Genomic DNA, 17,045 nt, shown 5'->3' on the forward strand with positions numbered 1-17,045 from the left:
CTTCACCTCCTCTCTTCATGCCTCCTCACTCAATAGCTTTTGGCTTGTTGGTTTTTTTTTCTCTACTCCATTTTCACATTTGTTCACGAAAATTTCAGAAGCACTACATAGCTGAGAATCTTTTCTTTTTTGTATCCTAAAACAAAAACTGAGTTGTCTAATGCTTAACTTGAAGAAACATGGACCTGAAGAAAGCTGCCATTGAAAAGCTCAGAGTTTTTCTAAGGCTCAGTCTCAATATTTGCTAAGCTGCTCAGTTACACTCTCACAAAGCCGCTGAAAGAAAAAAGACTTGGTCCTTCGAGGTGGGAAGACTTACGTTTAGGTGGTGAAGGAAGCTTGACACACCGCATGCTCAAGTGAGCTGTTGTCTCATGGGATTTATAACAGCAGCTGCATTCAAAGCACAACCTCCTTTGCACAGCTTATATGTGCGCAAAACAAAACTAAGAGGATAATGGCTTTAAAGCACTTTTCTCCTCCAACCAATGGGTTTTAGTCTCAAGGATTCTCTAAACTAGACTAATTACTGACTAAAGCTGAAATAAACTCTGGCTCCTACAACTCTCTTTTTATACAATACTGGGAAGAAAAGCAGTTTACAGTTTAGCAGTCAGCATAAAGCTAGAATAGGCATAGTTTACAACCTCTAGTGACAGAGCAAGTAAGCACTGTTCAGGCATACCAAGTTACTTCTTGAAGTCCAATTCAAGCTCTTTTGTTTTTTCAAAATAGTTTTCTCTCTTCCATTTGCCTTTATTACCACACTCCAGAATATGGACAATATGCTGAAGTCAAGAAGGAATAAATAAATTAAAAATATGTCAAGTTGGTTAGTTGCTTAAGCTGAAAGAGACTACGCTTTTCAAGGTATCTATGATATACTCTGATAAACATATCAGTTTTGGGATTTGCCTCGGAGCCTTCAAGTGGTCCTAAATTACAGATGCAGTAGAAGGTGCTTAGCTCTCAACTGCCCCCACAACCCATTCTTATCGGCACTGAAATAAATGCAGCAAATCAGATAAAAGTGTACCATAAGTCAAAGCTGGTAAAATAGCCCTATTTACTGCTGAAATTTCCAGATGTCACAGTTTGGAATATTCCTGCACATGACAAGAAAGATATCTGGGTACATTAAAAGAAATTCTTACAATTCAGCTTGGTATAATTTTACAATATTCCTAGTTTCAAGAATAAATAGGAAGCTTGACATACATTCATGTGTGGTGTTTTTTTGAAGGGCAGATGAAAAGGGGAAGAGAGAGAAAGGAAAGACTGTTCTATGGAGGACAGTAGAAGAACCTTTTATTTTCCCTGTGAAATGTCTCAATTCTGAAGCTGAGATCATAGCAGCTAGGCAGTTCGCACAAGGAAGAGCTCGATATGTGAATTACACTGCTGCACAAAGTACTGGGCAAGATCCAGAGCTGCAAGACTGCCAGCTGCTTTCAACCATTTCTTATAATATCATACTGTTACTGGTTAACAGTAGGTCACAGAAGGGTGGGATCTTGTCAAATGCCGTTTTAAGTGTTTTGCAGTAAAAAGGACTAATGAACCATGGAAACGAGACAAGTTTGGGAGTAGTGAGTAATGCTATGTGAGTATGGTCCAAAGTTACACACCATCAAAATTTACCTGCCCTGCATGAGTGAAAAAGCATATTTAAAATGGCCTTTGTTGGATAAGATCCAGAGCTACACGTGTAGTCAAAAAGATACAGCAGTCAGGTTAGAACAAATACTCTACCACATGGCGAAAGCCTGGGGTAAGAACAAGATGCCAAACCGAATTCTTTACAAACACCCTGAGCACTTGCTAACATTTAAAGATTTGGTATGTTTTAACTCAGCAGTCCTTTTGATTCACGTCAAAGACATGACTAAAAGGCCTGCCAGGGCTCACTGCAGTGCTCCTTCACTTTCCATTAGCAGTTTCTTGAAGTGCATGACATAGTGGTTTACAAGAGAAAAACATCAACGCACAAAATTTAGAGTTAAGGTGGGCAGAAAGAAAGCACGAAGTTCTGTGTTAAAAAAAACACTCCTTAACTAGTCCAAACTCTATCCAGTTGGTTCTATGACCATGTAATTGTCTCTGCAAGATTAAGCTATCTGGTGGGTAAGAGATTAAATACAAGTGACCAACAGCTAAACCAGTTTTGGTAAAAATGGACTTTTGAGGTTCTTGATGGAAGATGAAACGAAGGTTTAGTTAGTTGTGCCTGACATCATGAAAGTATTTTTTGATGCTTAAAGGAACTGATTGAAATTAGTGTTCCGGACAGTGTTCAGGTCATTAAGCTGTGAAAACGTCAAAGCAATTAGGGTCCTATAATCAAGATTTAATGAGAAGTCTGAGTTAACACTTTTCAGTATTGCTGCACTACCTGAAGGGAATTTGAAAATATACTTTTTGATGTTTCTTCCACACCAACTGAAATATGTTCCACCACTTGTGTCTTGCTCTGGAAAGACTTTAACTCCTGAAAAGAAGGAACAGTTGTTTTTCTAGTCCTCTCCCCTTCATAATTTTTTTGGACGAAGAACCTCTACACCCTCCCAACATAAACGGAAGCAAACTAGATTTAAACATTTAAAAAGATACAAAGGTTTATTAAATGAAACCAGATTTGACAGATATTACATAAATTAAACAGCAATAAAATTTTACTAGGGTTTATGTACAGATCACAGTGATTTTCATTGTGCAATGAGGGCTGACTGTAACTTTGAACAGTACTTATACATGTGAGCTACAACAAGCAACCAGCAACATACAGCGTAGTCCAAGCTAACCTTGCAAGTCTAGCAGTTCAAATTGATTAGTCAGTACACAAACGCCTGCTACCGCTATCACTACTTACTACACAACAGAGCATTTATAAAGCAGTCAAGATTTGCCATAGAAAAGTGCAAAACATGGGAAGTCTGTACACAGTACAGTACGAAAAGGAATCATGCTACAGTTATTGAAAGCTGAAAAATAATTCTATAGCATAGGAAGCACTGCATCACACCTCTTCTGAATGGCAAGCAGATGGGCTGAGGAACAGCCATATCTTAATCGCTTTCAAAACTGCAAAATCCCTGTTCATCCATTTAAACATAGTTTAGTACCTATATTTGATCCATTAACAATGACTTTCTACAGTGGAAGATCACATTAGTTAAAGCTCAGTAGCACACATATTCATTGATCAAGCTAATTTACAGGAAAATCTACAGCATGTTCTCCATTGAAATCATGAAGCATTTATATCATTTGGTTACAAGGCAATTGAGTTTACAATGCACGTTTTATCACTTAAAACCTCAAATTGGGCAATTAAAAATATATATATATATAAAACTCAAAAATAAAGGTTGTTTTTTAATGTTTAACATTCTTGTTCACCAAAGCAGAATACCAAAGGCCTATGGGCTCTTGCAAGAAAAGTCCTTATGCAACAGTCTATATGCAAAAACACATGTTAACAGAAGCAACCAAAATAAAATGAACTTCAGAGAATACAATACTCGAATAGAAAATAATAAAGTGTTCTAGTCTCCTTAAAAAAAACATAAATCCAGAGTCCTTAGTGCTGTGTGTATCCGGGGACTTCTGCGTGAGCATTCAGACAGAACTATGTTAGTGGGCCATGAAGTCCCAGCAAAAACTTAACATAAAACAGACTCACTTGTGCAAATAAATAAAATAGGCAGGTACCAACAGCTTATTAAGTTCAAGACCCTAAAGAAAATAACTGATCACTTAAAAATAATGCTTAAAAAATGTTTTGGTTAAGCATTTTAATTAAAAAATTTTGAAAGCAGTTTTGTACTTAGAAAGCATGTTGACGAGGTCAGTAGTCAGGCATATGTACACATGGCTCTGGAAACAATGTAAAGTCAATGGATTAGCATTATTAGCAAGATTTTGTTTGTTTCTTTAGTCTCTATCATAACGAGCGTCAGTGCATCCACTGCCAGCAATGGATAAGATACATAAAAGAAAATCCACTATCTCCTGTTGTTCAAGCATTCAAAACTCCTAAGCACCAGTGGGGCACATTAGTCAATGCAACTTTATTTCCTCAGCTTTGAAGACTTCAACACAGTGCAGCTTTTACATTTTAAACAACAAAAAATTACATTTAGCACACTTGCTTCTTGCAGTATGTACCTTTTGAAATAAGAAACTGGTTTTTTAGTATTCAGATTCCATAAAATACTGTAAGCTTACACATTAAAAAAACCCTGAACTGTGCTTGCTCCCCTCAGATGAAGTAAGCTGTTTTTTATGTGCTTCAGTTTTTCCAACTGATGTGGAATAATTAATTCCACAGATACAAATACAGTGGACCAGATTCATTTTTTCAAGAGATAAGAGTAAGTTATTTTTCCAGGTTAAAATGATAATTTTCTATGGGTTTTTCTGTACTTCATTATACAATCCTACACAATACTTACTGAGTGGCAGCTGCAGCCATCAACTTGTGGCACTTGCATAACATTAAGGAGATTTTGTGATATTCTAGAATCACCACCTTGAAGAATCCTGATTTTCTTACACATTGTGCATTTTTGCAGAGTTATGCAATCTCTTAGACTTCCTTTATGAAGAAATATACCTAATACCCTAGAAACTGCAAGTTCTCAGCAGCACTTCTGTACTGTTTAGAGCTAAACAAAAGAAAATGGAGGTCAATTTTGCACAAGGAGCTGCAGATCTGTTGTGAAATTATAAACATGGTAATTTCAGTAGTGATTACCATAGTCTACTTTGTAAGCATTCAGGATTTAGTTTAGAAAAATGAATCTTTGGCCTACATTTCTTATGGCATTTCAGATAAAAAATGTGGACAGCAGTTTGTGGGCGAAACTATCTGTATGATCTACTTAAACAGTTTTATGTAGAGCCATCAGTCATAGTAGTGGAACTCCAGTGAGCTGATGTGCTTTTGAAAAATAATGTAATTTGGTCTAAGTATTGTGAATTCACTGAAAGTTATCTAAACCCACAAAATCTGAAGGAATGTAATTACTTTTTGAAATCAAAGCACTTAAAAATCAATTCCCCTATATTAACACAAGTATCACAATATGTAACATGAAAAAAACCTGAAAACAGATCCTTACTTGTGTATGATCTACCTTCATGTGTGTAAGTATTCGTATATATAAATACGTACATATGCACATACTGATATTTGGTGCTACGTAAAATGAAGCAGTACTGCAAATACTTCCTAAATACACTGTACTTGAGCTGCTAGAAGGATGTTAGTACAGGATGAAAAGACAGACTCCTTACACCTAAGGTTTGAACTCTACATATATGAAATTCCTGGCAGCGGATACTTTAGGACATTTCCAAAAGCAGGAGCAGAACAATCAGGCTTTCTATATATTCAGTCTTCCCTCTGATAATCTGAAGTGCCAAGCATTCAACAACTATTTCAATAATGAAAAAAGTCTGTTATGGCTCATGTTTTACATTTGGAGAAGACAGCAAGCTTGAGAGAAACAACTCCTGTAAAAGCCAGAGCCCTTTTGATCAGTATGCACTGAACTGCATGTTTACAGAGAGTCTTCATGTGAGTAATCTCATTTCAGACAGTGTATAATCACTCAATATCCTGGTTTGTAAAGAGACACCACTGTAACAGAAATTCATGAATTAGCTATTAAGATGCATCTTAAACAACAATAAAACATGCCCTTGTCTTTCTGCTTTCAAGTACGATGGTTGCAAGTGTGAGGCATTGGAAATTTTAGGTACAAATCTTTTTTAAAACGTAATTATTTTTATATTTTACAAAGAATTATAAAATGTATATAAGATGATGAAAAACTCATTTATCCTTTTAAGATTTTTATTCCTAGAGAACTTCTTGAAAAACATTACTTGAAAAATAAAAATCATAGACTCTGCGAAGTACAAAAATTTACATCTTTGCACAGTTCCTGTGCTTTAGTTGTACTGTATTCATTATATACATATATACTAATTTGTGCTTTTAATTACACAAGTTTAGTATAAACTTATAAAATTAAGTCTATGAGTTAACTATGCAAAAAGGATCTGGGAATAGCAGGAAACTTAACTAAACCATAAGTTAAAAACAAATCCTAAAATATACTATTTCAGTGAGTCTACTTCAGAGTAGACTATCAATATTACAATTTACTAAACTATTGTCAAATGTTTACAACAAAAAAATTATTCTTGCCTGCTTCCAACTCTTTAGATATTTACTATAGACTAAGACCCATATCTGAATGCAGTATCATTCTTATCCACAAAGTCAGTCTTCATTTATGCATGAACTCCATTTTTCTTCAGACCTGCTCTTAGCACTTCAATTTCCTTCCAGTTTCTAAGGCAAATAATGAAAAAGGAACACAAAATACAGTGTGGAACATGTGAATTGAATAACAAGTATCAACCTATCACAGTTATAAAAGAGAATCCAGGGTACAGAATTACTTACTCCTCTAACTAAAGTCTTCATTATTAATATGAAAGTCTTGCAATCAAGAACAATCCCATTGCCTTATCTGTCAAATCAATCTAGATATTTGCTTTTAACACACTGTTTTAGAAGTTTTAAGGACAGAAGGCCTTAAATATCTGTATGCAAATAACTCCTCATTGTTCTAGAACAGCCTGTGAGATAAATTACCTTTGTCATTCTGTAAGCCTGCTTTACAGTATTCTATTTCAACAATTTACTTTATAATATCTATTACTGTGATTCATGTTGGTTTTACGAGCTGTATGGAAGTATTAACTACTGTAATCAATCAGAAAATGTAGTATCTGCATACGGCTCTCACTCACAGACCTGCTATGTTGTGAAGAGGACTCCCGACATTTGGACATACCTCGTCCAGTGTAGATGTGGCATTCAAAAGTTCTTAAAGATTTCTAGATCTTTAGGGGGTACTGGAGGTGTCTTGTTCCAGTCATCTTCAGGATAAGCTTCAAAATTGGAAGTATCCCCATCATTGGATACTTTCGGTACTATGGGAGGCTAGTCAGAACAAGCACAACAAAAATGTTAGTACAGTTTTCTCAATAAGCACCTCTCCATCATATTAAAGCAGAAATTCTGTAAAAGACTGATTAAACAAAAAGGCTACATATTTATAAAAGTTCACCTTTTTCACTAATAATGAATGGCATGAGAAAGAGAAACCTGCAGTGACACAGAGATGTTCCAACGTTTTGTATATATTGCAGTTAAATACTGCATTTCAAAGACACAATACAGATACCTATTTCATTTAGCGCTCAAGCTCTAGCTGCTTTACAGATTGAAGGTAAATACTGCAAAAGATTACTACAACTAAACTTCCATGCATGTGCTGTTACAATATAATCTGCCACTCTTCTTCCTCACTCCTCCCCTCTTCTGTGGCCTATGACCGAAAAGGAGTGTAATCACATTAGGTTCCTTTAGACTAAGAAGCAGTTAGGTAACTGCTTTCTAACTGAAGGAAAAAAGCCTCCTCATCTCTTCATTGCTTTCAAATAGATTGACTGCTTTTAGAGGCTGAAATTACTACCTTGTGTATGCCACACACTACCTACTATGCTTTCTCCTAGCATAACCATAAATTCAAGCAAGTAAAGAAATTACTGCACCGTAAAACCTAATTTCACAAGGCTGCCTGTAAAAGCATCTTAATTCAAATGGATCTTTTTAAGGAAACTTGGAGGTGCCAAGAGAACGATCAGTTTTCTGTTGCTTTCTTTGGAGGATCCTTTGGATTTCTAGCACTGCCCACCAGCTTCATAGTACCTGTAGTTTTCCCTTGTCATGTATCTGCCATCAAGATTACTCTGCCCTTCTGGCCAAATGTTAGGAGATAAAGCTCCTTTCTGGAACATTTAATTAACCACAGGGGTTAATGCGGGGCAACCCCCCCTTCTTCTCTCAAAAAACATTGATCTCTTTATCCCCTTCTCAGTAACAGCTTAACTATCATCATGAGTTAACAAAACACTTTAGGATGAGCACATTTTTCAGACAACCACGGAACTGGCTAAAAGTCATACCTCAGACAGGTATGAAGTACAGCAAAATGTTGTTCTGCATCTCCTTAAAAAGATAAAGTCTGGCTTCAGTTAGCTGAGATCTTATCTGATCTTTTGGGCTTCTCAGTTTGAAACAATGCCATCAGCAGGTTTTCAATGAGGACGGGTCCCTGAGGGATGGCACTTCTAAGCTTCAGCCAAAACCAAAGTCCTTCTTTTGCATGTGGCAGACGTAGTATACTGCCCAGGTGTGTAAGAAAACATGCAGAAACTGCTCTGCTCCAGAGGACCATCTGTGTCATTGGGGGTAAATGCCTGTACCCCCACCTCCCTGTAAGTATTTTAGCAGGAAAACCAGTTTTGTGAAGTGACACACAAAAAAAGAGAAAAGGAAAATCCTCTATTTTAGATTTTTTTTTCTCTATATATATATAATACTGCTATTTAAGATCTTACCAGGACTGAATCAATGTTTCATTTGTACAATAGGCCAATTCACACTTTTTACAGGGAAAAGAGAGCACTGCACTGTATCCATTTTTTCAAATATTCAATCTCTTCATCAGTATGGAGGAGTGAGATTGTGAAGAATAATTCTGCAGAATATAGCTCCCTCTAGAAATAACAAAGTAAATTTCTGACCCAATTCACATCCCTGCTCTGAAGTATAACTAAGCAGCATCATGTCTTCAAAGAGCTTAACATAACCATCACAAACATTAAGAAATAAGTTTTGGATTCATAATAATCTGAATGCCGCGGTGACTTTTTTTTTTTTTTAATAAAAACGCAACACAAGGGATGTCTGGACCTGATACTTTTGATTTGTACGTCTAACATTCAGTTTTTAATACTATTTGCTTGTTATTTGTTTGGTAAAACAGTACATTGTCATAAACTTCAGACTTTAAATACTTATAAAACATGTTATCATCCATTTTGTGTTCTTTGCAGATTTGCATGACCAGAATTTACAGTAACTAATTTGAAGTACTGACTGTGCTACAACAGATCTACATAAAACATCAACTGGCTGTAGTAATTATTAAGTATAAAACAAAACTCACACATTTAAAACAATGTATACTTTTTTTTAATTAAAAAACCCCAACAGCTACAGCTTTGTATTAGGATGTTGTCTACAAGAATACATTAAGAACATTTTCATCTCTTATCTATTTTGCAAGAACTCGATTTAAGATATCTAGCCAGAAATTCATTATAAGAACCTAATGCAAAGAAAAGGAAAACCAAATATTTTATTGGTACTTCACTGACTGCATATGGTAACCTGTTACTAAAAATCACTGCTGTAAGAAATCGTACTGGTTAGAACTTTGAGGAAAGAAAGAAGGCGGCAATTCTACTTCCAAAGGACTCTGAAAAACATTTTGCAGTGTTGATAACTTTTGCAAACATCTGCCCTCATACAATACTCTAATTCAGTGCTGTTAAAAAGTATGTTAAAATTACATTCATAAATCCTTCTCTCTCACCTTCCCTATTCCTTCTTACTCCCATATGCTTTACATTTTATTAAAGCATTTACCTGAATTGAACTTGGCACAAAAATATGAAGCACAGTGTAAAATACTTCCACAGATATAAGGGCAAGAAAAAAACCAAACCACCACAACCTGCCCCCCCCCCCCCCCCCCCCCAACTCTAAACCTGAAAATTAAATGTTGTACTAACTAATCAACTTCAGCAAAATAAAGCAGGGATATTTTTTTTAGACATGTTGTATATAGACAAAAATGCAAGTAGATATTCATATAATTCTGCAGTATTTAAGGACAAATATGAATGTAATCGTTGATGTGCACATACACATGTGCTCATACACACATATGAACACACAGACTCATATGGCAAATAAACCTCAACAGATCAGCTTAAATAATGACTTCTTGTTGCAATGTCCTATAAAGTATTTTGCAGAATATACCTTTAGTCTCCTTTGAGGTACAGCATCCCAGTCTATAGACCTGAACCATCGATGTCTCTTCACATCATCTGCTCCATTCTTTAAAGAAAAAAAAAATCAAAGTAAGTATTCAGCAAGTTTTACATACGCCAAATCATGTATTTCATAAGAACTGTGGTATCAAGGCAGACTAAAGGTCTACCTTTTTTTCTTTTCTTATGTGATAATCATTATAAGATTCTACAGAATAAATTCATAGTACTATATCCCTAGCAGATCCTGAGTCCCAGCAAAAAGATCTGATTTTTTTTTTTTTACAGCATTCTTTTGACACAAGGGAGATCAAGAATAGGCTTTAAAAATGCTCACAAAACCATTCACTGCATTCACTTCTGTTTTCTCCAGCATTTTAGAGTGTCTCTTATTCAGGTATATTTTCTAATTCCTACACTAGTAAAAAAATAAATAACTGAGGGTCGATGGTATCTTAAATAAAAATTGTGTGTGGGAAGCACGTAGTTCTATCAAATATTACAGACGTTTAGTGCCGACAACAAGAGATTCTCAGTACCATTACAAAAGTGTATTTACATAAAAACATTTGTTTTCATTTTAGATATACAGTACAAGGCATATTTGTCTTGTAAAGATTATTCTTTCTGGGCTGACTGTTTTGATTATGTATGCAAAGAATGAAAATGCCTTCTTCCCCTCCCCTCCCCACCCCAGATGAAATTTGGTTCAAGCACAGACTCATTCTCAAGGCATTAAGCACTGGGGAAAAACAGCTGCTTTTCTGTCTGAAGCCTGATCACAGCACAGTTTTAATGCACAGCACTCAAGCTCATACCACATGCAGCTCCATGGAATGAAGCATACCACTTTTTTTTTTTTTTTAAAAAAAAAAAAAAGATTTATATGGAGTGGGACTATCCATGCTCGTATCCAAAGAGGCAACAAGGAGAGTAATTTATCACCCAGTTCCCTCAAAAGCAGACCTTATTGAATGCTTCACCAGAAAATGCCCTATGGAATTTAAGAATTTTTAAACCAAGTAGGATTAAGGAAAAGGATCAGATTTCAGAATCACCTCCCATCCCCACCCCAAATTCTGCTTCTAATTAGAAATATTTTTGAATTTGATAGTTTAGCCAATTGTAGGGGAAAACCCCAAAACAAACCAAAACAACCATGGACTAAAAAAACCCAAAGGCCAGCCAAACGCATTTCCCAAAACCCACATTTCAATAAAGCAAGTGCTTTTGCTTTTTACTTCAAGACTGTCAAAAGATACATAAGTTTTCACTGATCAGTAACTTTCTAAAATTTCCAGCTTATGAAAATTTGGTTTTAATCCTCCTGCTGTGTCCGTCCCCGCCCAAAAATGCAAAGAATTCTGAAGGATAAGACAAACATTCACTTCTCAGCTTTTCCCACCACTCTTCAAGTTTGTGCCATAAAAGGCTCTAAAAAGGAACTTTGGACAGCAAATTTGAGCACCTATACTTGTATCAGTATAGTCAAAGAATCCGGATCACTGTGCATCTTTTACCTTATTCACTTATTAGTACCATATACTGCGCTTCGAAAAAAGCAAACCTCTAACGTCCCCTGCCCAGAGCAATGGAAATCTCTCTGCAGCCTCTAAAAACTAAAAGATTACACAAGCTGATGTAGGTATCTGCAACACTGTAACAACAGTAACAAGTCAGTGAGTATAGGATTAATTTACTCTGCCATAAGGGTAAATGAACCTACACCGAACTTCCTGTGGTGCTTTGGCTAGCCTGTTAAAGTACCCAAGTTAGTTCACATGCAGCTAACTTCTCACTGCACTACCAACCACAGCTACTGCACAGCTGCAGAATCAACTTGGAATACAGCTGTCATCTTCTTGGTGTTACAAGTAGTACCACATCAGGACATCTCACAGAAGTCACGGGATTGTTTTGTGCTCCTGCTTGACATATCACAGATACAGATGTACTTCTGAGGCAGGCTGGAATGCTAGCTGAGACACATGAGCATATTTTTGTCTAGAAAGCTATTGCCTTCATAAGTCTGTTCAGAATAGGATGAATAATTTTTCTTGGTGGAAGACTATTTGACTGTCCTTAATCAGGACAATGACGAAACATCATGGTACTACAACAGCCCTCATGCTCTTTAAAATAGTTTTTAAGCTTCAAAATTGATTAGTGCTCCTTCTGGAATTAAACAGTTCCAAAGAAACAACCAAATCAGCTGGCACATTGTCTGTCCTACAGTAGGACTTAGCACCATGTTTCGGGTCTAATGTAAGTCTTCAAATTAATCAGTAAACAGGTAGGGTTGGTTGTTTTTTTCGGTTGGGGTTTTTTTTTGGTTGGTTGGTTGTGTTTTGGTTTTTGGTTTTGTTTTGGTTATTGGGGGGGGGGGGGAGCAGGGGGGAGCAGATGTGAGAACAGAGGGAAACTGTCATGAAGGATAGCATTAATCCAGAGAAATAGTAACATAATTTCCAGAAACACACAGTTAAACTTTCCATTTAGGATTGCACAACCAAAGCAATGTATGGGAAAATGTATCTCTCAGCATCAGAACAGTTCAAGGTTTGAAGGGACCTCTGGAGATCATCTAGTCCAACTGCCTGCTAAAGCAGGTTCTCCTAGAGCAGGTTGCACAGAATAGCATCCAGGTGGGTTCTGAATGTCTCCAGAGAAGGAGACTCCACAGACTCTCTGGGCAGCCTGTTCCAGTGCTCTGTCACCTTCAAAGTAACGAAGTCTTTCCTCATATTCAAATGGAACTCCCTGTGTTGCAGTTGGGCCCATTGCCCCTTGTCCTGTCACTGGGCACCACTGAAAAGAGCCTGGCCCCATCTTTTTGACACTTGCCCTAAAGATATTTGTATGCATCAATAAGATCCCCTCTCAGTCTTGTCTTCTCCAGGTTAAACAGGCCCAGCTCTCCCAGCCTTTCCTCATAAGGCAGATGCTCCAGTCCCCCAGCCATCTTCATAGCCCTCTGCTGGACCCTGTCCAGCAGTTCCCTGTCTCTTTTTGAACTGGGAGCCCAGCACTGGACACAGCACTCCAGATATGGCCTCGGCAGAGCGGAGTAGAGGGGGAGGATCACCTCCCTCGACCTGCTGGCCACGTTCTTCCTAATGCCCCCCCAGGATCCCAGTGGCCTTCTTGGCCCCAAGGGCACCCTGCTGGCTCATGGGCAACGTGCTGCCCACCAGAACTCCCAGGTCCTTCTCCCCAGAGCTGCCTTCCAGCAGGCCAACCCCTACCTAGCCTGTACTGGTGAATGGGGTTATTCCTTCCTAGGTGCAACAACCTACACTTGCCTTTGTTGAAATTCATTAAGCTCCTCTCCGACCAACCATCTAGCCTGTCCGGGTCTTGATGAATGGCAGCAACCTTCTGGTTACAAATTTCAATAGACGTATCTCAATGTATCTTTATTTCAAGCTTACAAAAACAAGAGACTTAGAAAAGCTGTCCTACATTCTTCCTAAAGAATTCTTTCAACCTTGTGTCTTGTTCAGCATTACATCTAACATTTTATACTGACCTTCATATTTCCTAATCGTCTTGTCCTGTCAACCACAAGCAGCTTCTTAATAAGGTCTCTGCAGTAAAGAAAACATGTCCTCTGTTAAACAAAAGTAATTTCTTTTTGATTGTTATGCTATGTTACAGATTATGAGCATACTTCCCTTTGACTAGTTAATACTGTGTATAATCTACCCATTCAAGTCCTTCATATTTTAGGACACTTATGAGTGAATGATAAAAAGGAATATCCTGTTCTAAAAGGAACTTGCAGAAGTCTTACGAGTTCCTTTTAGACTTTTTCAAGGAACAAAGGAGAAAAACTCTCTCTCCACCCCACCACCCCACCCCCCCCCCCCCCCCCCAGCAAGTAGTACCATATCTTTCTTTCTTTGTATTTTTTATTTTGCTGGGCCTTCCAGATCTCAAACTGGATCTCAAAACCTATTTGGCAGAACACAATTCTAATATATAATATAAAAAAACCAGATAAAGCCACCGCCTCAACTTTATACACTGACATTTAAATTTTGTGGCAGCTAAATATTCAGAGAAACCATGGAAGAGCTGGCCATCTGCTTAAACCCAGTAATAACTATAAACTAATTTCATTGAAAATGAAAATCCTCCCTTGAGATTCTAGTTCACTGAACAGTTCTACATAAAGCTAAATCAACATTTTAAAAGAGGAACATAAGATTAGAGACATAAAAGGACTGCCATTTTTATAGCGAAGTACTTAAAATATTAAGCACCAAAAGTCTCCAACATAAATCAAAATTAGTATCACAATTTATCAAGGTAGCTTGATTACTTATAAGTTGAGAGAAAAAATCTGGCTTCGCATTTCTATAAGCAGCTACTTTTTCTCAAAGATTATTTTGCAATTTATTTTTAGAATAGCAGCATTGTGGTCTCATGCATAAAGTACTAATGACAGGACAGAACAAAAGTTTAGCCATCCTTTTTTCTACAGCCTCAAATAGACCTGAGATGCAATACTGTATGAATTGCTAGGCATCTACAGGGTATGGCTAATTCCAGTTTTTAACTTTGCAGAAGGTTTAAAAAAACCTTCAGCTTTATTTACAGAGAAGAATGCAAACATTAATGACACACCTGCCTCTCTCCCTCCCTAACTGTACCACCTACTATTCCAAAACAAAGACAGTATTTTGTCACCTATCCTTGAAACCACAAAAACGTATGCACAGAAACACGTATAAAGATGAAGAGTAAATGTGCCAGACTCTTTGAAAAGCTGTAGTATTTGGCAGGAATGTAGTTCCAAAATTCAACTGGAAAAAATACTCAATTGCCAGATAAAAGAAGCATAAAAAAGTCAAGGTAGAAAGCAATTTTTAAAACTCCCATGATAATTCCAGCTAGCCAATGTTAGGATTAGATCAAACGATGTGACTGACTCCTTTTACAGTCACCTTTGCAGAAATACCTCCTCCTAGTTTTTCAGGGAAGACCATTCCTTATGGAGAAGGCTACAAGAATGGTTATAACCCGATTTTAAAAAAAAGAACTGAAAAGAAATCCAGAACCCCCAAACTAGATTCACAGGCTATATGACCCAAGATAAATTATGGAGTTTCCTATTTCTATATAACCAGAAAACATTCAGTGGATCCTTCTTTGCTTGCTTCAAAAATTCATCTTAGAAAAGAACAATCAAGGCATGAGCTTGCTCAGCGATACTGTGTTGTCACTAAAGATGAAGACATTTGCTGCATTCAATAGAACAAACATCCATTAAATTGAAACAATAGTTTAGTGCTGCTTTATTACATAATTTATGAAGAATAGTTTGGGTTCACTTTAACATGATCATTTCTAATAGATACGTTGCTGTACGTATTTGGGTAATGAAATTCTACATCAAGGTCTTCCCAGACCAATAATCATTAATTTGCTGTAGCACTGATGTTTCATTTGGTATTTTCCACAACTGTCTTTGCAAAAGCCCAAAAAAACAAGAACAAAACCAAAAAAACTTATGAACTCATTAGTGACCAAAGAAATTGGTGGAGCATAATTAATACTTATGGTTTATCAGAAATGAAGTAACACAAAACTCTGCCGACAATCTTATTTTGGAATTTCTGGTTGTTTCATTTATTATCATTATCGTGGCAGCAGCTCTTCAGAAGAGATCTGAACTACTGGTCACATATATCATGGACTTCATGTATACAGGACAAAGGACTTGGAGAAAACATCTAGTTAAACTGCAAAGTGACTAACAAAAGGGACAGAGAGCAACGTGAAGAGATGCTAGCTCAGGCCAGAAGGAAGAGCACTCGCACATGACACACAACAGTTATACAGCACAGTAAGACAGCGAACACCATGCAGTAAGACAGAAAGCAAAAGTGGTGCAAATTCAAAAGATAAAAAGTGTGGGAAGGTCACAGGGGGCAGACAGAAAAACATCAACCAGTAATTTTATGTAGTACACCTAGGTAGAAAAGTTTTCTCAGAGTTCAAAAAGGAAAATAGCTTTGCTGCCTGAGAGCAGAGAGTTAAAAGTTCGATTGTTATAAACACCGTACAGCAATAGTATTTCAGAAAGCCTGGATGTGACAGGACCCAAGATAGTCTTCATACTTGCTGAGATACCAACTGATAGGAAGAAGAGAGAGAAAATGTGATACAAGTAAAGTAACAAGCAGACTATCTTCTTAGGACAAAATAATCCTGGCACTTGCTTTAAGCTAACGGTGCAGAGATTCACAAGACTATCCAGTTATACATATTGTGGTTTTAAAAAAAAAAAGGAAGAGAGGTTGACAGAAATAGATACATTATGGTAACGACTCACTGCAGAAAGCAGGTGAAGCCCCACAAATGAATGAGGTCACCCAAAACCAAGGTGTGAAAGGAGGAAAGCCCAACCTAGAATCCCATGAGCCCCTTAAAGGCAGGAGTGTAATGGGAATGAGTTGCCAAGCACACACTAAAAGAACATCTGGATAAGAAAAGCTGGGAAAAAGATGGATCAACAACTATGATGATTAATGTATCCCACAGTTCATTGGCAGTCATGTCTAGACTGAAAAGCAAAACCTGCATATGCATGCTTACTACCATAACTAGGAAACTTCACAGCATCAGACATCTGGATAGTAGAAATCAGTGTTGGTCTTTGAATGTCAAGCACAAACAGAAGCCAACAGCGTCTCTACTTTTAAATGCTTTCACCATGTTAGACAGGTTGCTGGTGATAATAACCTAATTTGAGCTGTTCATCTTCTGGTCACACTCTCATACTTTAGCACACACAATAACTATATGAGACACTCAGTCTTCTTCCCAAGGCAGACTGCGTTAGGAAGATCTGACAATGAGACTACACTAAACTGGAAACAGCATCAAGATAGTAAGGGAAAATTCTGTTAAGAACAGACACAAATATGAGACACAAATCAGCCTAAGGTGATGCAGACATACTTGATTCAGTGCACCTGATGATTTAATGGAGTCCTAAAAAACCCTCCCCTAAATGATTATTTCTGCAAGAGAATTCATAAAAGTTCAGA

The 17,045-nt window shown here is 37.1% G+C and overlaps 1 protein-coding gene across 1 annotated transcript in view; it reads right to left on the minus strand.

Moving 5' to 3' along the window:
* Positions 1 to 2,589: 2,589 nt before the first annotated feature.
* PRKX (protein kinase cAMP-dependent X-linked catalytic subunit) overlaps positions 2,590 to 17,045 on the minus strand; it is a 63,221-nt gene continuing 48,765 nt past the window's right edge. Inside the window, exons 6-9 of the mRNA XM_055802379.1 lie at positions 13,517 to 13,574; positions 9,977 to 10,054; positions 6,873 to 7,021; positions 2,590 to 6,364 (exon numbers count right to left, since the gene is read on the minus strand). Coding sequence (XP_055658354.1) covers positions 6,896 to 7,021; positions 9,977 to 10,054; positions 13,517 to 13,574 — 262 coding nt within the window. The 3' untranslated portion in view covers positions 2,590 to 6,364; positions 6,873 to 6,895. The remainder of the gene's footprint in view (positions 6,365 to 6,872; positions 7,022 to 9,976; positions 10,055 to 13,516; positions 13,575 to 17,045) is intronic.

The sequence above is a fragment of the Falco peregrinus genome, chromosome 4, assembly GCF_023634155.1.
Source record: "Falco peregrinus isolate bFalPer1 chromosome 4, bFalPer1.pri, whole genome shotgun sequence".
Taxonomy (NCBI): domain Eukaryota; kingdom Metazoa; phylum Chordata; class Aves; order Falconiformes; family Falconidae; genus Falco; species Falco peregrinus.